The sequence below is a fragment of the Protomyctophum bolini genome (assembly GCF_963924005.1).
Source record: "Protomyctophum bolini genome assembly, chromosome: 15".
Taxonomy (NCBI): domain Eukaryota; kingdom Metazoa; phylum Chordata; class Actinopteri; order Myctophiformes; family Myctophidae; genus Protomyctophum; species Protomyctophum bolini.
The window spans coordinates 18784806-18808290 of record NC_137876.1 but is presented as its reverse complement, the minus strand read 5'-3'; the positions used below and the strand labels follow the sequence as shown (position 1 = coordinate 18808290).

The 23485-nt window shown below is 44.9% G+C and overlaps 1 protein-coding gene across 1 annotated transcript; it reads left to right on the top strand.

Moving 5' to 3' along the window:
• The first annotated feature begins 1331 nt into the window (after positions 1-1331).
• Positions 1332-20224, top strand: atg14 (autophagy related 14). The gene is made up of 12 exons (XM_080784898.1): positions 1332-1741; positions 4714-4904; positions 7407-7469; positions 9404-9446; positions 10135-10216; positions 11990-12227; positions 13266-13498; positions 14593-14710; positions 15886-15976; positions 16218-16303; positions 18055-18226; positions 19414-20224. The coding sequence occupies exons 1-12, from the start codon at positions 1568-1570 to the stop codon at positions 19537-19539; spliced, it is 1617 nt and encodes a 538-aa protein (XP_080641024.1). The 5' UTR covers positions 1332-1567; the 3' UTR covers positions 19540-20224.
• Positions 20225-23485: the final 3261 nt, after the last annotated feature.

Here is a 23485-nt window from a genome sequence, read left to right as displayed (position 1 = left end):
AAAAAAAAAAAGGCATAGCTCTTTATTATATTAATTTTCTTGTTAAAAATGTAATGCTGTGGATGGAAAGCTGGTAAAATAATATATTTTTTATTTTTGTATTGTGCACAAAAGGTCAGTACAGTATTATGTATATTGCTAATCCATCCTGAAGGCAATAAAACTGGAATTATTGTTTGGCCTGGAAACTTCTACATTTCCTCTTCATATGTTCACTGTCTGCCTTACTCCTGGACTGGCCACAGGGGTCTTCAACGTTGTCAGACCACAATGCGACTCCCCACTACTACATCATTGTCGCTCTCTGGCAGTAACCAGCTAACTCCACCCCCTCTTCCCCTCGACAATATATAAAGTCACAATACCAACTTTGATGAGGCGGTATTGCTTTGTTTTAATAATGTAAGGTTTTCTTTATTTCCTGAAACATATTTCCTGAAAAATGAACATTTTAGAGTGTGGCTGTGAGCCTGATCAGTGGAGAAAGAAGTAATCACACGGCACAATGTAGACATACTATGTAAATAAAATGTACGTGAGTGAAGGCACAAAAGTATTGTTATCAAAATGTAGAAAGAAAGTACTCATTATTCAGTTTCACAACTTTTTTAGGATATTTCCATTGGAAAAAAACAGTCTTATAATCAGGCCAATAGGGTAATAATCAAAATCTAGTTTAGTAGTATTAACTAAAGTTTTCAAATGAGATCCGATGAAGTAAAGTAAAAGAATACCTAAAATTTGTACTAAAGTACAGTACTTATACTTAGTAAATATATAGTTACTGTACTTTCCACCATGGACTCCCTTTAAGGCTTCATAGTTCTGTTTGACAATACCAGTGCAATAGCATTTCCGTTGTATACATTCTTTGTAAATACTGTTCTTCACACTAATGAGGTGCGCTCTGCAGTAACTATATGAGGATCGCCTTCATGAGCACGATTCACTGTTTCACAATTTCATGTTTTTGCCTCCCAAAAACTGGGAAGCAAGGTTGAAAGGATTTCTATTTCTTTCTCGATTCCATTTCTCAATAAAATGTCCTCAATTGGATATAAACTGTACAGCCCTCACTTCACAAACTGTGAATATAAATTTCAACCACTTGTTTGATTCACTTGGATTCCCATCAACATTATATTATTGGATTCTTCCTTTTATTTTTTAAAGAGAGGTGTGTAATTTCAAGTAATCATTTTAATGTAGGCCTAATATTAAACCCACCACAGCAGCAGCAGCATGGCTTCAGACTCTGCCCTCAACAGGTACGTCACCACATAAACAAACTGCGTCACGTCACGTGATCTGATGAACCAGGAAGTGTGGTGGAGGAGGGAGGAGACGAGTACCTAGACGACAACAACAACAACAGGGCTGTGTTTATTATTAGCATTCCCCTCCTAAAAAAAACCGTAACACCCCCTGGGCCCTGAAGAACGAAAACGCCGCTCCAGTACTACACAACGTGAGAAGATGACCGCGTCACGTCGCGGCCAAATACATCTTTAAAATTTAAAATTTCCACGACGTGTTGTGTTTAATTGCCGTTAGCGTTAGCATTAGCATGGCGGCGGCGGCGTCCTCGTTCCGAGTGCCCGACCTCACGGAGGAGGAGGACCAGGACGGAGCCTCTTCTTCCCCGACGGCGGTGTCCCAGCCGGCTGGACGGCCGCCCCTCCGGGCCGGGCCTCCCGCTGCTCATCCCCCGCAAGCCCCGAGCACCGCCACACCACCCCCGGTACGGCTGTCTGTCTGTCACCACCCTAAGACACTTAAAACAGGTGGTCCCCAAACCTTTTCATGTCAAGGACCCCCACATTGACACTAATGAGCCCGCGGACCCCCCCCCCCCCATTTGAAAACATAATGCCAGGGACCCCCATAAGAGAAGATTTTACGGCTCTAGCAGTGATTCTCAACCCGTTTAATTTCAAGGACCCCCAGTTTGACATGCAATAGGCTACGGACCCCCTATTTAATGGCATTTCTATCTCTGGGACCCCCAATTTCTATTGTAAATCACTGTTCATTTAACTGAGGGTGTACAAAATGGAACCAAATGGACCCATTGGGGTTCAATTGTCAACTGTCATTTAGCTTGGGGTCCCCAGACCCCACTTTGGGAACCACTGCTAAACCAGTGGTCCTTGAGGAGGTTCCAGCTGGTCCCCAGCTAAGTAATGGACCCTTATAGATCTTTAGCTCTTGAGATTGTAAAATGAAACCAAATAAAGCCTTGCCCTTTTGGTTTCATTTCACACTCTCAAGAGTAAAAGTATTGTTAAACATCTGCTTTAGTTAATTGAGGAGTTCATACAATTAGAGAATGTAGAAGAATTGTCATTCTGATCGATGTTTGCCTGTTATCTCGCCTAATATATTACAGCATGGAATTGTAGACAAAATCTTATCCCAACGACAACAACATATTCATATAGGAAAAGGTTGAAATTCACTGCTATATAGTGTTTGTTCAGTAACAGGAGTCTCTAGCCCTGCTCCAGTGCTTACAGCGAGTCTCTCTCCGACGCCCTGTGGAAGTCCCTTCCGCAGCCCTCTGGTGATATTCTCACTCCCGTGCGAGTGTTTACAATTCCCAGCAAATAAACAAAACAACGTAACTACTCACCGACACAAAGCCTGCTAGACCTTGGTAAAAGTCTATTCTCGAAGCTGGGAAGCGTCGCAGGTCCCCAGCTTCTCTCTAAAATGCACGTTGTGCCATTTTAATAACGCAATGTACCCTGAATTTACCGGGCAGAGTAATTTCTTCTACTACGGCATTTCCGGGTTTTGCCTGCGCCGATCTGGTTCGATTCATTTTATTTAATGATTAAAATAGTGCATTTTAGAGAGAAGCTGGGGACCTGAGACGCTTCCCAGCTCCGAGAATAGACTTTTACCAAGGTCTAGCAGGCTTTGTTTTCGGTGAGTAGTTACGTCGTTTTGTTTATTTGCTGGGATTTGAAAATCCTCACACGGGAGTGAGAATACCACCAGAGGGCTGCGGAAGGGACTTCCACAGGGCGTCAGAGAGAGACTCGCTGTAAGCACTGGACCAGGGCTGGGTGGGTAGCTGGGTGGGTAGCTGGCTGGCTGGGTATGAGCACGAAAACAACATGGTTGTTTTTTACCACCTGTGCGCAACCTAATTATGCTTTTGGGTGTGCCAGTACAGTACAGTACAGTGACAGTACAGTAGGCTACAGTACAGTAGAGGGTACAGTAGAGGGACCGCGGCACGGTAACTGTCATTTCCCAACCATTCCCCCCCCCCACACACACACTCCTGGGGACCCCCACTTGGTAACTGTCACATTTCTCTACTGTTTCGGACACGGGGTGGCTCGCCAGAAGTGGGCCGGTCCTTGAGGGGTTCTCCAGATAAATGACCGAGTTGGTAACCAAATGGACCCTTATAGAGTTTTATAGATCAAATGGACTCGTACGAGTTTCATTTTACGCTCTCAAGTGTTACATTATTCTAATTCTACACAATTAGAGAATGTGAAGAATTCTTATTTTGATCCTTTGCCAAAAGCACGGAATTGTAGACAAAATCTTATCCAACGAATACAGAACATACTTTAGTTTTGGGTGTGAGAGGCTAAATCTCATCACATGGTGGTGGTCCGTGGCTTAGACCAGTCATTAGTCCTACAACCTATCGCTAACCCTAACCTCCCACGGGGCAGCACACCTAAACCTAACCTTAACCCTCTCCCAACCCTTAAGGCACCCCTCACCAACCTTATGTCTAACCAACCAATGCTATGTCTAAGACTAACCAAAGGATGCCTCTCCTAATGGAGACTAAATAATGGGCCTCGATGTGAAAAGCGTTGAAAACCACTGGTTTATCCGACTGATGCTAGTTTACTGAGGCACTGCTACAGTGCTAGCCTACTAGCCTGCTACACTGTCTGTCTCTGCATTTTACCGAGGCACTGCTACTACACTGTCTCTCTCTGCATTTTACCGAGGCACTGCTACTACACTGTCTCTCTCTGCATTTGATGCATGTGATTACTGTCACACTTATATTACATAATCGTCTAATCCCAACTATTTGAGATAATCACAATTCTTTTTGCATAATCGTCATAATCGTTTCCATGTCAAAATAAATGTTCATGTGCTGTAGTTCAAACAAAAAACGAGTGGAAATAGCAGATCTACGAGCTCATAACACACTGCGATGGGAATGCGTTGTGTACTTATAGGGGGTAGAGGTGGTGGCTCAGGGGTAGAGTGGCCGGTAGAACAGCCGGATAACGGGTTTCCAGTTCGAACCCGGGCTCCCCCAGAGTTAGTGTCAGAAGTGTCCTTGAGCCTCTGAACCCCTAATTGCTCCCGATGGTGCAGGTTGGTGCCTTGGTTTCCTTTCCTCCACCATTGGTGTATCTCTGTAAAGCACTTTGGATAAAAGCACTATATAAATGCAACGGTACTTGTAGATATGCTATTTCTAATGTTTTTTTTAAATATGCCATATGTCATTTATTTCTGTATTCAGGATTATTTATCATATATGCCTTGTGCAACTTCAAAGCCTATAGAAGCCAAAACGTAAATCTAATTCTTATTCATATATATACTTCGATGTTCATCGAACAACAAAAAACACAATTAAATCGTTAATCGCAATTATTTGTGTGACAATCAGTCTTCGTGACCTAAAGTCACTAAAGTGTACTTGATGATTGGCAGGCCTACTACCGCCCCCCGGTGGCCGGTGGGGGCGGTGGCGGCGTGATGGTGGAGTCTGTGGACGATGCGGAGGGTCTGTACGTGGCCGTGGAGCGCTGTCCCCTCTGCAGCACGGCCCGCCGCCGCCTCACCTGCGCCCGCTGCGTCCGCCACGGAGACTTCCAGTACATCGACGGGAGGAACCCCGAAAGGTTCGCTCGCGTGCTGCCAGTAGAACGTTACACACACACACACACACACACACACACACACACCACCACGCGTGTGGGCGTCATTACAAAACCTCTCCGGGTTGCGCTGTGATTGGCCAGTCGCTGTGATTGACAGCCACAGCCCAAAACCTAAACTCAGTAAAAACTATATGCCTAAACCTAACCCCGGTAAAACAACGTCAAAGCCGTACGATTAAGTCTCACGTTATACCCAACGTCCCACATTTGACCCAATGTCGGCTGCCGTGCCGCGCTCTGGAATAATTTTGATTAGTTGATTTGACCCCCCCCACAATCCAACCCATTGATGCTGAGTGCCAAGCAGGGAGGCATTTGGGTCCCATTTATTTGGTCTTTGGTGTGACCCCGGCCGGGGATATAGACTTTCCCAGGGGCATCGTTACGAGTACAACCCGGCTTGGATTTTGAATGTCGCCAAACGAGTGGTTCTCAAACGTCTTCATTTCAACGACCCCCATAACTCTTGACACAGTGCACACTGTGCAAAAACAATGAACCCATATTCGGTTCCACATTTCTTAAAGGGACACTTCACCCTTTTTGCAAAAAAAATATATGTTAATGACGTTTAGAAGCTTTAGATCACTTTCCTGGGGGTATTTATGTGTGTAATGTGTGGTTTTAGATATTTTAGATTGTAGCAGTGAGCCTGTTGTCTCTTGATGTCATGGACACTGGTCTCACTACCTTCCTGGACTACAATTCCCATAATTCTTTGGTGCACTGCTCCTCCTTGTGGATAGGGGGGAGAGCTGTCTTACGGAGACAACATGTAGTCCAGGAAGGAAGTGAGCCCAGTGTCCATGTCATCAGAGACAACAGGCTCACTGCTACAATCTGAAATATCTAAAACCACATATTATACACATAAAGACCCCCAGGAAAGTGTTCTAAAGCTTCTAAACGTCATTAACATATATTTTTTTGCAAAAAGGGTGAAGTGTCCCTTTAATGCTCTCCGGCTCCATTTCCACCAACATAACTTTGGTTCTCCAACTGGAAAAGGGGCCTTACAGATCAATAAGGGTCCATTTGGATGCCCGTCGAGGGTCCCTGGACCTCACTTTAACAATCACCAGTACAACTTTACATACCATTCATAACCGGTAGGACTTAACAGTAACCTAACAGTACATCTGTACACAACTAGGAGGGAACATTTGATATATAAATAAGATTTTTTTTCTTAAATGGCTTAATGGACAATATCTTAGTTATTTGGAACTTTCTTGCCCCACAGTGCAGCAGATTAAAGTACCTTATGTCAAGAACTACTCCTAGAGAATTAAAACGTGTCTCTTCTATAGAAAAGTCTTGTCTGATTGCATTAGACAACGTTAAATCCACTTGCCATTTGCCATTCACCTTATGCATGCGCATAGTCTATCTATTCTTTATTTTTCGTAGTGGGGCGACCGCCGTGACCCATTTGTTTAGCTTCCTGTAGTAGTTAGTTTGAGCTAGTTGGCTCCGTGCCGTGTTTACCACCAGACAGTGAAACATTCATGTACCACGATCCAAGCAGCAGGCTTCAGGTTACTAACCCAGTTTGTTGACTTGTAGCTGGTAGACGCATCTCTGTAAAGCCAGAGGGAGAGTGTCTACCAGTACCAGCTACAATGTTTAGAACTGAAATGTGATAATGTGATGATGATGATGATGATGATGATGATGACGACGTGTTGATTGATACGGTGCCTCCTTCATGTCCTGTTCCTCGTTTTAAGTGTTCTGGCGTGTGTTTGATATCAATGAGCCAATACACAAATGGCAGTGGCGAGTTTGAGGTCACATCGCTGCTTCTTCCAAATCAGTGCATCGACTACTTCTAAATTTGTCATTAAGCTCTGTTCGTCTTGGCATTAAGCCAGTGGTTCCCAAACATTTTCAGGTCAAGGACCCCCAAATTGACACTAATTAGCCCATGGACCCCGTTTGAAAAAGGACCTTCCATAAGAGGCAGTGATTCTCAACCCGTTTTAATTCCCAGTTTGACATGCATTAGGTTACGGACCCCCATTTAATGGCATTTATTTTCTATCTCTGGAACCCCCAATTTATATTGTATAATCAATGTTAATTTATCTATGAGAGTGTACAAAATGGACCCTTAACGGCCCGGGTCCATTTGGTTCCATTTGTACACTCCAGACCCATAAGGGTCCATTTGGTTCCAAACTGGGGACCCCCTGGAACTCCCTCAAGGGCCCCGGACCCCACTTTGGGAACCACTGCATTAACACATTACAGTGTGTGCCCTTTCATAATTTGGCGACCCAGGGTGCACACTTTTTGACATTTTTTAAGGGATTCTTTTTTTCTTTTTACCAAGACGTCACCACATGCGGTAATTCCTAGGACGTCTGTGGACGTCTTGGGCACAAAATGTGTTTTAAGGGACAGCAAAGCGTTCATATTCCATGTGAATGACGGACGTGTGTGCTTTGTGCTTTTGTCTAGATACATTGACAAACTAGAGACACTGAAGAAGCTCCGGGAAGAAAAGGAGCAGCTTCAACAGAGGTAAACGAACTTTTAATTTGCAATCTTACATCATCTAAAAAAACAACTTAATGCAAGGACATGGAATGGCGTTTCATCCTTTTTGAAGATGATTAGTTCAGAGATTATGTACAGTCTCTTCAGTAATTGACCATTTTGATCTTTGCCTATCAAATTGCACCATATATCAGATATTGATGTAGCGATGTAAAGTTGAATGGCCTTGTGATATGATTTGACGATGATACAGTGTACTCTACTGTACAGACTACAGACGGGTCATTAATACAGACAGACAGATTCTCAATCGCTTCACATAAACGTAACGACCGTACAATTACAAATGAAAAGGGACCCGCTGGTTTTCAGTATTCTGTGCTAGTATATTCTCTTTGGAATGAAACTTGAGACTATATTTATATTTATCCTTTTTTTGAAGCACTTTATTTTATTTTATATATTATATTTTCAACCCTTTTTATTTCAAGGACCATTATTTATGGTTATGAGATTTAGCCTCAGACCCAAAAACGTAAGAATATACAATAAACCCAATGTTTTGGGCCAAACAGAATTAGAAAGTAGAAAAAAACGGCAGGTTACAACAAATTTTTTGTTGTTTTTCTTCTCATAAATTATTTGATCGGCCCAAAACATTGTGTTCATTGTCATGACTTGTCACGATCCGAGTTGGCTTTGTTTCCGCGGCGTAACCGTCTTTAAATAAATACTTTAGGAAAAGCCCTATGGAGAAAATGAATGGAGAACCATTTCCTGGGCCACTCGTTGTTCTGAAAGGGGGAGGACTGCGACGCTCTATAGTCGTGACAATAGTGACAAATGAATTAGTATTCTGCTAACTCACCTGCCAGTGAGCAGAGCATAGCGCGCCACCGAGTGGCGCTCTATGAGCTTGTAGGTTCTGCTATTTTTTTAAAGTCGTGAAAATGTGGTGCAAATCTTTGAATATATATTTCATAGCGAACATTTTTAACCCATTTTGGGCGGGAACCCCTTTTCGTGTTTTAAACATGGTATAATTTAGCTATTGAAAAATAGCAGATCTACAAGCTCGTAGCGTGCCACTCGGTGGCGCGCTACGAGCTTGTAGGTCTGCTATTTTTGAAAAGTCGTGGTGCAAATCTTTGAATATATATATTTCATGGCAAACATTTTTAACTACAGATATTTGCTTCTGGGGAGTCCCTGGAACAACATATTTTGAGATGGGGGGGGGGGGGGGGTCCGTGGCCCAATAGAGATAATTCCGGGGGTCCTTGACATGGAAAAGGTTGAACACAACAGACATGGAAACTATTAGGATTTAGAAGCCTTTTTTTTAAATCGCCCTCAATCCAAAATGGGTTAAGCAATGACCCAGAGTAGTATGTCAGTACACTACACACATGGCCCTGGCTTGTATTTCTCTACAGCAGTGGTTCCCAAAGTGGGGTCCCTTGGAGTTCCAGGGGGTCCCCCCAGCTACATGATGGTTTGGAACCAAATGGACCCTTGTGGGTTCCGTAACTCTGAGAGTGTACAAATGGAACCCGTTGGTTCCATTTGTACACTCTAATTTGATTCCTACAATATAAATTGAGGGTCCCAGAAAGAGAGAAATGCCATTAAATGGGGGGGTCCTTAGACTTAATGCATGTCAAAACTGGGGGTCCTTGAAATTAAACGGGTTGAGAATCACTGCTAGAGCCGTACGAATCGTCTCTTATCGGGGGTCCCTGGCATATGCCTTTTCAAATGGGGGTCCGCTTGCCAATTCGGGTTAACGTGGGGGTCCTTGCCATGAAAAAGGTCTGGGAGCCACTGGTCTACAGTGTCTATAGCTGCGAACACCGGACAGTATTATGGTGTATCAGGCCTACTGTATGTGTAGAACACCAAACAACTGAAGTAACTGAATGTACAACGTGAAATTGTTTTGGCTTTGTTTTTGCCAGTGTAATGCAGGCCATGGATGGGAAGATTCAGGCTGATCAGATGGTAAGACAACGTCAGTCATCATGTTAATAAAGCATATAAACCCGCTATCGTCCATATTCTGAGGCGAACCGTTGCTGAAAATAGCGTTGTTGTTGTTGTCGATGTTTACGGGCTATAGACGGTATGCACCGTCTATAGCCACTCAGTTCAGTAGGCGTTCCCACATAACTTCCGGGTATGGCGATATGATGTCACACGCATACCCTCTATTCTGAGCAAAGGTATCGCCTCCGAATATGGACGTTGGCGTTCATACGATTTATAAACGCTATAATCTTTGACCCGGGGTTCCCCTAAGTTATGTACTATTGTACTCCTTTTTCCCCCCTCTGCACCAAATCTCTTCTCTGAAAATAGCAGATGTGTACAAAGAATGTACAAAGAAAATGCCTCCATACGTGACGTGCTGTGATCTTGTAGATGTTTGCGGAATGTTTGTCTATTGTGACATCGGGATTGATTATCAATCGATTAACTTCTTTGATAAAGTCATCGATATCTTTATGGATTAATATTGTTATGACTGGTTATTAGTAGTATGATTGACTGATTGCCCGTACTGCGGTTCTGTTTGGGGACTATGTCAGAGCAGGCATAGTAAGGAACAGTGGTGCTGTTCACGTGGGCCAGAGCTAAGGATGGATGGATGGATGGATGATGATGATGATTCTGACCCTCTTTGTCCCAGAAATGGAAGATCATGTCCTGTAAGATGAAGGTGGAACAGCTGAAAGAAGCCATCTGCTGTGGCAACGAAGAAGTGACCACATGTGAGTTTAACCTCTATATACAACACCGTTGCTGTCCGGCAGAAATCGGGTTAACTCCTTTCCTCCTCTTTTGCTTTTTCACAAATGGACGCCATTGAACACCCTTTTCACCGTTGTTGTTGTGTGTCGGTTCAAATAATATTGAACTGGGCAGCCCGCCAGCCGAGTGGTCCCGGCCGCATGCCACATTATTAGGCGCTCTGGCCTGGCGGCGCGCCGCGTGTTCGAGTCCCGCTCATGACGACCTTTGCTGCATGTCTCTACCTCCCTCTGTCCTGTCAACCTTCACTTGATACTATCAATAAAGGCAGAAAAGCCTGAAACAAATCTTAGAATATATATACCGTATATATATATACACACACACACACACACACACACACACACACACACAGTGTGTATATGTACACAAAGAACCAATGAAGAGTTTAAAATGCGCTCCCAACTCCATTGGATCCTCAAACGGTCGGCAATAGAAACTATCCTTTTTAAGTAAATATAAAGATTCAATTTTTTCTCTCTTTTTGAGTGCACACACCTATGTATGTATCAGTGGTCATGAGCACGAGTATGTGACTTATTAATACCAGTAGGGGGGGGGGGGGGGGTTCACACAGGTGAGATTATTTAACTCAAGTATGCAAATGAATCACCATGCTTCAGTCGCGCACACACACACACACACACACACACACACACACACACACACACACACAGAGCAGCATGGCTGCAGTGCCAGTTCGTAGCGGAACATAAAGGGTTTTGTCCCCGGTAGTCTGTTAAATATAGCAGTATATTACCAGTGGTTCCCAAACCAGGGGGTCCCCCCAGCTTAATGATAGTTTGGTACCAAATGGGTCTGTTACTCTGAGCGTGTATGTATACAAATGGAACCAAATGGACCCGTTTGGTTCCATTTGTACACTCTCGGAGTTAAATTAACTTTGATACATTTGGGGTGTCCCAGAGATAGAAATGCCATTAAAATGGGGGTCTGTAGTACTAATTTGCAGGTCAAACTGGGGGTCTTTGCAATTAAACGTGTTGAGAACCACCGCTAGAACCGTACAAATCTTCCCTTATGGGGGTATATCTTTTCAAATGGGGGTCAAATTAGTGTCAATTTGGGGGTCCTTGACATGAAAAGGTTTGCGAACCACTGGTATAATATACCAGTGGTTTCGCAAACATGATATTTACTATATTATAGTATGTATCATAGATCCCTCATTGGCCGCAGCGGTTCATTTGGAGCGACGTGTCTCCAATGGAGGCAGGGAGTCAAGCGGTATAGTGCCATAACAGGAACTATGCCCATTGAAAACTATTCCGTTGGAAAACTGCGAGAGGCAACAGTCTGGCAACGCGAGACCTGGGGAAGCGCTTGAAGGCACGCTTGGGAGCCCAAAGTGACGTCGCCCATGTCTCTCGCCGACACTCAAGTGACCACTTGTCACCAATCACAGCGCGTCTTTTCCCCCGGGACTTCTGTTTCACGCACGCCGAAGCTCGGCGATGGGTCCGCTCATTGAAGGCATATGCTTCTTCGCAAGGAATCTCAGAGGAATAGCAGATCTACAAGCTCACCGAGCGGCGCGGCGCACACCGAGCTTGTGTATAGGTCAGCAGACTATTTTTTTGAAAAACCGAAGAACGACTGACACACAGAAACATGGCTTTTTCAGAAAACTGTCAGGGATGTGTAGGGGACATTTTTTTAGAATCTGATCTCGGGTCAGAAACGGTGTTCCTCCTCCTTCTTTCCCGCTATAGGTAAGGAGCTGCTCCTGCGCTCCCAGGAGGAGAGCCAGAGGCTGCAGCGGCGAGCCGGGAGGCACCGGGAGAAGCGCGACAAGCTCGGGCGCCACAACCGCCGCCTGGGGGAGATGCTGGAGCGCCGGCGGAAGGAGCTGCAGGCTCGCCTGGAGCTCCTGGCCCAGGAGCGCCGGGACAACACCCTGGAGCTCACCGCGCACATCTTCCCCCTGCAGGAGGACAAGCAGGGCAGCAGGTACAGTAGGTGTACTGTAGGTACAGTAGGTTCTCCCCCCCCCCCCCCTCCCCCGAACATTTTCATGTCGAAGATTTGAATATATGTTTTCCAAGGACCCCCACACACAAGAGAAGATTTCTTCACTGCACCAGCAGTGATTCTCAAGTTACCATTTTAATTTTGACATGCATTAGTCCGCGGACCCCCATTTAACCCGTTCTGACCTGAGATCAGATTCTAAAAAAAATGTCTTCTACATCCTGACAGTTTTCTGAAAAAGCTATGTTTCTATACATCAGTCGTTCTTCGATTGTCTTTCAAAAATAGCAGACCTACAAGCTCGTAGCGCGCCACTCGGTGGCGTGCTATGAGCTTGTAGATCTGCCAAGGACTGCCAAGGACTTTTTATTTTATTTTTAATTTTTTTATGATGTCCCATAGGACCTAGACTGCCAACAACGTCTTTAACGCCTTTTTAACACGTGTTTAACATGGGAATTAAAAAACTATATATTAATAATAATTTAAAAAAAAATAAAAATTATAATAATAATAATATATATTTTTTTTTAAATGTATATATAATGGCGGTCAGGGCCTTTTGGCGCCCCCCCTGGTGCCGACGGTTGAGTGCGAGCCGCGAGTTGCTGCTTCAGACCCCATTTCGAGGTGTCACGGTGCCATCCTGGAAGGTGCTAGATGTAGCCAAAAAAACAAAAACAAAGAGGTGTGATCACTTCTAACGCGACCAGCGACGGGACCCCGCGAGATCTGCTATTGTCAGCACGCAACCAAGTGTAAAGATGACTCATACTGGATCTCTTGTCCACTAGTCCCCTTCCTAACATTTTTATTAGTCTAGTTTTTATTTCATTGACGAAGCAAAATTGTCAGTATATTTTGTCATAGTTTTAGTCATCATGGCTTAGTTTTTATGTCGTTTTTTTGTCAGTGGGGGGGGGGGGGGGAAAGGTAGTCGACGAACATCTTTCGTCCTAGTTTCAGTGGATGAAAACAACACTGCGTGACGCGTCCCCTCTTCCCCGTCCCCCTCAGAGACCCCGCCGACGTGCTGGCGGAGTGCGACCCGGCGCTGACCTCCAGCACGGTCAGCGAGCTGGCGGAGGCCCGCCGGACCACGTACCTGTCCGGCCGCTGGGTCTGGGACGACCAGAACGGAGAGACCAGCATCAGCATCACGGGGACCCCCGTCACCCTGCCCAGCAACGGGGACTGCTCCACCTACTACAGCTGGGTGGAGGAGAAGAGCAGCGGCCAACAAGGACCAGGTGACGATACACCTCTGACCTGAGATCAGATTCTAACGCCACCGAAGAATGGTGGTTCTTTAACGCATTCTGACCTGAGATCCGATTCTAAAAAAATGTCTTCTAAATCCTGACCGTAAAAAAAAAAAAAAAAAAAGCAGACCTACAAGCTCGTAGCGCGCCACTCGGTGGCGCGCTATGAGCTTGTAGATCTGCTATTTTTCAATAGCTGCTAAAGCATAGCATGATGCTAACACCAAAAGGGGTTCCGGCCCAAAATGGGTTAACCCATTTAGAGCTGGAAAGAAATATCAGTGGTGCTCAACCTTTTTCATGTCAAGGACCCCCAGAATGATCTGTGTTTGGCCGTGGACCCCCCCCCATCTGAAAATATGTTGTTCCGGGGAGTACCGGGGCAACCCACAAGCAAAGACTTGAGTTAAAAACATTCGCTCCGGAAGAATATACATTCAAAGATTTGCACCACATTTTGAAGATGCAGACCTACAAGCTTGTAGATCTGCTATTTTTCTAAAGTATAACACAATGTCTAAACACCAAAAGGGGTTCCCGTTCTGAATTGGTTAAACCATTTTTTTTTACCCCTGAGAACTGATTCTACAAAATGTCTTCCAAGTCCTGACAGTTTTCTGAAAGTTTCCATGTCGTTCTCAACATTTTCATGTCAAGGAACCCCAAAAAGATATGCAATTATTGGCCGCTTTATGTCCACATAAAGCTTTTTGTGGCCGCTCTGAGCTTTTGCCACATCCCTAGTGTCTTCTATATTCTGGGGTGAACTTCCTGTGAAAATAGCCCATCTACAAGAGCTTATATAGAGTGCCTATTTTTGGTGAGGATATTCAGTGTAGAAAAAAGAAGTAAAAAGAAGCGAGGCAATGCAGAGTCTGACTTCAGTCAACTAAGTATACAGGGTTTAACATGTTGACCCCTGTGTGTGTGTGTGTGTGTGTGTGTGTGTGTGTGTGTGTGTGTGTGTGTGTGTGTGTGTGTGTGTGTGTGTGTGTGTGTGTGTGTGTGTGTGTGTGTGTGTGTGTGTGTGTGTGTGTGTGTGTGTGTGTGTGTGTGTGTGCGTGTGTGTGTGCGCGCAACAGAGCTGGACCATATCAATCCTGCTCACACCATCAGCGCGGCGCTGTGCTACGCCACCCAGCTAGCTAACATCCTGTCTCACATCCTGGATGTCAACCTGCCCAAGAAGCTCTGTAACAGGTACACACACCTGTCCCAATTAACAACTCATTAAGAAGCTCTGTAACAGGTACACACACCTGTCCCAATTAACAACTCATTAAGAAGCTCTGTAACAGGTACACACACCTGTCCCAATTAACAACTCATTAAGAAGCTCTGTAACAGGTACACACACCTGTCCCAATTAACAACTCATTAAGAAGCTCTGTAACAGGTACACACACCTGTCCCAATTAACAACTCATTAAGAAGCTCTGTAACAGGTACACACACCTGTCCCAATTAACAACTCATTAAGAAGCCCTGTAACAGGTACACACACCTGTCCCAATTAACAACTCATTAAGAAGCTCTGTAACAGGTACACACACCTGTCCCAATTAACAACTCATTAAGAAGCCCTGTAACAGGTACACACACCTGTCCCAATTAACAACTCATTAAGAAGCTCTGTAACAGATACACACACCTGTCCCAATTAACAACTCATTAAGAAGCTCTGTAACAGGTACACACACCTGTCCCAATTAACAACTCATTAAGAAGCTCTGTAACAGGTACACACACCTGTCCCAATTAACAACTCATTAAGAAGCTCTGTAACAGGTACACACACCTGTCCCAATTAACAACTCATTAAGAAGCTCTGTAACAGGTACACACACCTGTCCCAATTAACAACTCCTTAAGAAGCTCTGTAACAGGTACACACACCTGTCCTAATTAACCTCCACCTACCCAATTAACAACTCGTCAACACTGGTGGCAGTCAGCAGCCCGACCTTCAGAACACAATATAGAAGACATACGTCTAGACATAGGTGGGGGGTATATCGTTCGGGGATAAAGTTTGCGCGCTTCTTCCTGTTACTTCTCTGACACGGCACAGTTCAAATTCGGCCAGTCAATAATGGGACACCGTTGAAAGCCACGTACACAACCTGCAGTTAGGTTCTGAATTAAGGGCGCGTTCTGAACGCAATGCAAACTAATAGGCGAATGCTCTCCGGTGTGGTATGCAATAATCAATGCTACAGTTTGAATTCTGTACACGGTACAAACACGCACACATTGAGCAAAGAAAAACATTTTTTTTTTAACTTTTGACTTCTCCTAATCTGAATCGATTTGGGTTAATGACATCGATGCACCAATTGTTTTAGTGAATGCCCTAGTGTGTGTTTGTGTTCTAGTGAGTTCTGTGGAGAGAACCTGAGCCGCTACCGTTTCACCAGAACTCTGACCAAACTCAACACCAACATACTGCATCTCTGCTTCTCTCAGGTAACACTGCTGTGTGTGTGTGTGTGTGTGTGTGTGTGTGTGTGTGTGTGTGTGTGTGTGCACACGCTTGCACGCACATGCGCGTCAGTGTGTGCTCATACACAATGCATCTTGTCTCTTCATCATTGTAGCATAATTACTGTTTATGTATGTTGGCATGTGTGTGTGTGTGTGTGTGTGTGTGTGTGTGTGTGTGTGTGTGTGTGCGCGCGTGTGTGCGTGTGCGCGTGCGTGTATCTAGCATGTTGACAGTGAGAAGCTCCACCCGCAACACACGTTGAGGAACCTGATGTTCCTGGTCGCCCCCGACAACCCCAGTCTGGGCAGGTAGGTTAACCTTTAACGCCCTTAACCCAGAGCCATAGAGTAAGACAGAGTGACGACATTGAAGGTAGGTTGGATGTAACATACGACGAATTAGACCGTTCCTCACCCAGGAATCAGCCCAGCTCCTAATCCAGACAACAGATAACTCCCTCCTTACTGGCCTACCAGCATGTGCACTTAAGCCTCTCCAGCTGATCCAAAATGCAGCAGCTCGCTTGGTCTTCAACCAGCCAAAATTCTCACATGTCTCCCCCCTGCTCCGCTCCCTCCACTGGCTCCCGGTCGCTGCCCGCACAGAATACAAAACTCTGATGCTGGCATTAAAAAGCAACCAAAGGTATGGCTCCCCCATATCTTGCAAGTATGATCGAACCCTACAAACCCTCCCGCTCACTCAGATCAGCCAACGCAGGGAAGCTGGAAGTACCCTCACTAAAAACGCCGGGACAACGCTCCACACGTCCCAAACTCTTCTCCCTTCTGGCTCCAAAACTGTGGAATGCACTTCCCATTGCAGTCAGAACTGCAGCATCACTCCCAATCTTCCGCCGTAGTTTGAAAACCCACCTTTTCAGACTCCATCATGGCCCATAGCACTTACCCCACCCCCTTAGATAGCAATTCTGTAGACTTAGATAGCATTTGATACTGACTTATAGCATGTTATGTAAACAGCATAAGTGCATTGTATGTAGTCATAGCACGTCATAGTACATAATGTATATCATAGTAGTATAGATGTATAGCCTATAGTTTCATTATAGATATTCCACTGTTACTTTCTTAGCTTACGTATGTTTCATGATAAATGTTTTTATGTGATGTATTCCCCATGCTTTTTGTTCTTGCTTAATGTAAATCGCTCTGGATTAAGAGCGTCTGCTAAATGCCTAAATTGTAATTGTAAAATTGTAATGTAACTAAACGCCAGAGCCATAGAGTAAGACAGAGTGACGACATTGAAGGTAGGTTGGATGTAACTAAACGCCAGAGCCATAGAGTAAGACAGAGTGACGACATTGAAGGGGCAGATAACTGCTGTTCATGCAGCCTGGAGAGTGATGAGCTGGAGTTTAAAATGCATTGTTTTCAACGCATTGTGAGCTTGTAGATCGGCTATAGGGATTTAAGATCATTAAAGCTGGGCTGTTGCCTGAGTCCAGTGCTCCTCGCCAATAGAAGTCTATGTAGAAGAGACTGGCCCCATGAAGTGAACGGAGGAGGACAATACGGAGCACATACTTTGGAAGAAGGTGAAGGTAATGAGCTGAAGAGGCCAGAGTAGGGCAAAACAGATGCTGTCTGTTCTGTGTGCAGCAACAGCGACACCCACTGGTCACATTAAGGCACTACAAAATGGCATCAGAATGTTCTACTCAGGCTTTTGTGAAATCCCCAAGACAAGTTTGTACGTTGCTTGATTCAGCATGTAGATATTTGATATACATTCAGTCAGTCACCACCAGAACCAAAGGACCATTTTAACTATTCAAAAATGTTTAGCTCAAAACCAAATAGTTAAAAAGAGAAAAAGAAAAAGAAAAAAGGCAAAGAAGTTTTAGGGATAAGGGGGGTCTAGCGGTGACGAAAATGGAACCTTAAATCTACAATGCTCGCAAAACACCGATAAGCAGATACACCTACGACCACACTCCCTAGGCCAGGCATATCAATCCGGGAGTCAAAAACAAAAAGGTTAAGAATTGATGTTGTACTGCGTGTCTGTGTGTGTGTGTGTGCGTGTGCGCAAGGACGGGTCCGTTCGAGGTGAGTCCAGACCTGGAGGAGTCGATGGAGTTTGTGCTGCCAGAGGAGGGCGGAGCGGAGGAGAGCGGAGAGGACGAGGTGACTGACGACGAGACGGACCTGGGAACGGACTGGGAGACGGTCCCCAGCCCACGCTTCTGTGACATGCCCTCGCAGGTAACTGTAGTACTGTACGCCTTCACTGTATTCATACATGTGACATGCCCTCACAGGTATACTGTAGTACTGTACGCCTTCACTGTATTTATACATGTGATATGCCCTCATAGGCACACCCTCGTTATATTTAAATGAATGGTAAATGTGCATTTATATAGTGCTTTTTATCCAAGGCGCTTTACGTAGATTGTGCATTGTACATTCACACGCAGCATTCATACACCGAAACCCGGGCAAGGCACCGACCTGCACGTCGGACTCGGGAGCAAACCGGGGGGGTTCAGAGTCTCGCTCGGGGACACTTCGACGCTATAACTCTGGGGGGAGTCCCACAGGGATCCAACTGGGAACCCTCACGGTTATACCATCCGGCCGTTCTACCGGCCATGAAAGCTTGGCTGTTTTGAGTCGGGTTATTCATTTGATCGTTGTTTGTTTGAACTTGTCATTGTCGGTTCATCGCTTAATGTAACGGTAAAGGTGTGCTGTAAGTGCATATGGGCTGGGCTTCCTTGGAAGCATTACACTTCAATCAATCAATCAATCAATCAATCACATTGTACTATCAACATGTACTATGATTAGATCTGAACCAGGGGGGCAGTCAGACAGATATTTTGTGAAGCCACTAAGGAAATGAAAGTTCATATAATGGCCTGTTGTGGCGCTGTCATTGGGCCCAAAAAAACCCATAGCCCCATAGAAGTCCATGTATTTGGGCCCAACTTCACCTAGACTGTATTACCATAATAAACATGGTCATGAATACTTTTTGCTTCCAGTCACTAGTTTAAAGTCTCATTTCTAATGTCATAATATTCTTTTTGGAAAATTATGGTCCCATTTATGAAAAGAATTACCATAAAGTCGCGCATGTTCTGAGGGGCTACCGTTACAGTCTATGAACGGGATCCCCCACCCACTCGAGTCAAAATAAAAACCAACGAAGAAGAAGGGGGGGAGTCCCGCCTCGTTGTCTGGGCCAGCCAATGGGCCAGCTGGGCCCAAACGGATCTAGAAAGATGGCGACTTCCATTGCAAGGACTGACAGGCTTCATTTTACGATCATGTTAGACCCGCGGAACGCTTTGTCCATATTTTTTACAGTCTATGATCTGAACCCCTGCCTGCCTGTCTGTCTGTGTGTGTGTGTGTGTGTGTGTGTGTGTGTGTGTGTCCTCCAGCCCATGGATGTGTCTCAGAGTACTCTGATGCAGGTCTCTCAGCCAGCAGCCAATTCTGGAGGGATGATTTCATCCGCCGCCGCGTCCGTTTCCTCCTGGTTCCGAGCTTACACTGGACAGCGCTGACACACACACACACACACTTAAAAACACACATATATATATATATATATATATAAACTAGCGTGGGTTTTTGGAATGGACTTGGACTGGCTTTTCTGGCGAACAGAGGACTGGTTGTTGACGAAACCAGTAGTTCTAATGAAAAAAAAAATATTAAAGGATGTCCCCCAGTTTGGTGTGCATTATTAGGGCCTATGGATCATTTAGCTGGGGGACCGGCTCCGGCACCCCCTCAGGGACTCCCAGGGGGGGGGGGGGGTCCCCGGGGAGGGTCCCCGGGGACTGAACTCTGGGCCAGACTGGAGTAGAACCTTGACCTGTCTAGTGTCCATCAATAAGGGAAGTCTAGTTTTCATTTAGTTTCATTGGTCTGCAATGCATGACGGGGGTCAAATTGTATAGAGGCTCCTACAGCGCCGAACCGACTTTTATCGGGCTCTGAAATGGGAGTATGAATCGGCCCCTTTGTCAAACATGCGTCTCCAGCTGTGCGCCACGTCCGCTCTCGTGTCTGTCTAGCTCGAGGTCGTCGCTGTCGGGGCAACGACGTTAAGACGTGCGTCATAACCCATTCTGACTCGAGATCAGATTCATACGAGGTTTCCACCGGACACACACACACTGGTCTGATGAACCCATTCTGACCTGAGATCAGATTCTAAAAAAATGTCAGTCGTTCTTTGATTTTTTTTTTAATAGCAGACCTACAAGCTCGTAGCGCGCCACTCGGTGGCGCGCTACGAGCTTGTAGATCTGCTATTTTTCAATAGCTAAAGCATAACATGATGCCAACACCAAAATGGGTTAAGACGACCGGATTAAGGTTGGTGAGGGGGGTGCGTTAAAGGTTAAGGTTAGGTTTAGGTGGGCTGCCCCCGTGGGAGGTGACGCTTTGAGATAGGTTATAGGACTAATGGCTGGCCTAACCAATGACTACCGTAGTCTAAACTAAGTACTGCACTTGGTGGTTCCCAAACAAGGACCCCCGAATTGACACTAATTAGCCCCGAGGACCCCGATTTGAAAATATTCGCCAAAGACCCCCAATAAGAGAAGGTTTTCACGGCTAATGGCAGTGATTTTCAACAATTTTCATTTCAAGGGTAACGCTGCATTGTTTCGACGATGTTGTTGCCAACAGTGGCATTGGCCAAAATAGGGAGGCTGATGCCGACAATAAGCATCTCCCGACCTACATCAAAAGCGACGGTTTTGTTCATACAACGTTTCCACCTGACAGTGACGACTTGTAGTTTCATAATTGTAATGTAACCACGTTATGAAGTGTCTTAGTCAAGATCATCCGTGTCAAATTGTACATGATAAAACAGTGATTCTTCTAAGCCTCTTTTTTTTTATTATGTTATTTCAACCAATTTGATTTGATATGCACCAGGCCGTGGACCCCCATTTGATACCATTTTTCTTATCAAATCCTCTGTTCTTGAGAGTGTAGGCCTACAAATGGAACCAAATGGAGCCACAAGGGTCCAGTTGGTTATTTTTGTACACAGTTACAGACTCACAGGAGATCAATTTGGACCCGCAGTGGGGTGGTTTTCCAACCCAACGTTGGAGAAACTTTGTTCACGTCACAGCTGCTCCACGATTGCCCTTTTTGCCATGGATACCGTAACCAAACAATGGTTCTATATGGTTCCAAATCATAAAATCTGATCATAAGACATTACATCAACGTTGTCGCCATATTGTCAGGGGACACTTGCTATAACGCCACTGCAAGACGTATACTTTGCCTCGAGTAAGAAAGTGTGTTTTGGTCCACGTGTTTTACTTGAACCACTTTGAAGCCTAAAACAAACCTCCCCAGCCCCAGGGTACCGAGGCTTCTTGAACCCTAGCATCCCTAGTAAACAACCCCAGCATTCGGCCATAAGCTAAGCTTAAAGGGACACTTCACCCTTTTTGCAAAAAGATATATGTTAATGACGTTTAGAAGCTTTAGAACACTTTCCTGGGAGTCTTTATGTGTGTAATTTGTGGTTTTAGATATTTTAGATTGTAGCAGTGAGCCTGTTGTCTCTGATGTCATGGACACTGGGCTCACTTCCTTCCTGGACTACATGTTGTCTCAGTAAGACAGCTCTCCCCCCTATCCACAAGGTGGAGCAGTGCACCAAAGAATTATGGGAATTGTAGTCCAGGAAGGTAGTGAGACCAGTGTCCATGACATCAAAGACAACAGGCTCACTGCTACAATCTAAAATATCTAAAACCACATATTACACACATAAATACCCCCAGGAAAGTGATCTAAAGCTTCTAAACGTCATTAACATATATTTCTTTGCAAAAAGGGTGAAGTGTCCCTTTAAGTTATACGACACGTGAGTTTGTAGATCGGCAGTGTTCGGCAAAGATCCGAACATCGCCGACATAATGGTGGCCACGTTCACACATGATCCACAGCGGACGACCAGCGTTGTGTCTACTACATGTACAGTATGTTTCTGGCTGCTATTTTTGCAATTTTGTACCATATCCGTTTGGTGGCTAAGGATGCAGATAGTGCAGATGGTTTCTTTTTAGTCAAAAGTTTTGTTTTAAAATAGATCCTTATGCACATCTTTGTTATTAAAGAAGTGAATTATCCCGTGTAATTCCAAAATGTGTTCACAAATTTGTTCATATAATGTGTTGAATGCATGAAGAACGTCTCAGCATTCCAGACACTATAGTCTGTAATAGAGTTTAACATCATTTAATGCTATCATTATAGGACTTTTCTGTTTGGGTGTTTGGGCTGTCGAGGCCGGAAAGTCATTTTCAGTAGGCGTTCCTGCATGACGTCTGAGCTCTACATTGGAGCCATTTAGTTTCCATGTGTATCCCTGAAGTCCATATTTCAGGATACGGCCGCCAGCCCCTCCTATATGCACAGCTTTGTGTGTGTGTGAGGCCGGAATGTGCTCAGCTGATTGGCTGTGATGTATCATGATAAGAGCACCTCTCATTTCACACGTGTGATTTTTTGAGGGGTGCTAGCTAGCCCCTCCTATGCCCATGCTTTGTGTGTTTGCGTGTACCCCATAGCGATGATTTGATTGTCTGAGCACCGGAATGTGAGGATAAAAAAAATGAGCACAGAAAGTGAGGACGCCAAAAGTGATTGGCCGGAATGTGATGATGTATGATGATAAGAGCGCCCCTCACTTCACGTGAGGGTGATTTCTTATACAAACAGGCAAAATGGTTCCGCGAAATCAAACGATCCTAACCTCACACTCACAGCATGTTGGATAAATGAAGAGGTAAGATTGCACTCATTTGTGTCATTCAGCGAGAGCTGAACTCGACTGCAATGTGCATGGAGCGCACAGCCAAACAGTCATGAGAAACGACAAATGACCACAGACCACACAACAGGCCTGAGTGGTGCAAACTGGGAAATGAAATGAAATAGTTTAACATGCGTTGGCACCAACAGGGTGGAGCTGTGATCTTTTAGTGACTTCCCCTCCTTGTTTACTGCTGAGATGTGACACACATTGTGGTGAGCTTATAGGTGTCGGTAGCTCCTTTTCTGCTTTCAGTTTAATGTGTTTTATTGGGTCAAAGTTTAGTGTGTGTCATTATGTTTTTTCAGCTACTTTAGAATGCTAGCTAGACTTTGACAGAAATTAAGTGGGTTATATACCACTTTAGCATGGTCTACTTATTTGGGAAGAAAACATATTTTATGTCACCCTGACTAGCCAAGTGAAGGGTGCCGCCTGCTATGACGTTTATCCATTTTATGTTGTATTTTGTGAAATGTATCCATAGGCTATAATTGTAAATATATAAAACTCTACCGGCAATCGGCTACAGCTGTCAAAAGGCACTAGACTAGCTGTTGTGCATGCAGCTTCTGATTCACCGGCATGCCGCATGCAACACATGGAGGCGACTTATGCTGTGCCAAAGCCAAAGGGCAGGGGTTGTATTT

What these genes read in the sequence shown, in the direction of transcription:
- atg14 (XM_080784898.1), top strand. Translation starts at nt 1,568, where the DNA reads ATGGCGGCGGCGGCGTCCTCGTTCCGAGTGCCCGACCTCACGGAGGAG. An exon ending in CAACGAAGAAGTGACCACAT is followed by an intron (nt 10,217 to 11,989) that starts GTGAGTTTAACC and finishes TTCCCGCTATAG; the next exon opens with GTAAGGAGCTGCTCCTGCGC. An exon ending in GACAACCCCAGTCTGGGCAG is followed by an intron (nt 16,304 to 18,054) that starts GTAGGTTAACCT and finishes CGTGTGCGCAAG; the next exon opens with GACGGGTCCGTTCGAGGTGA.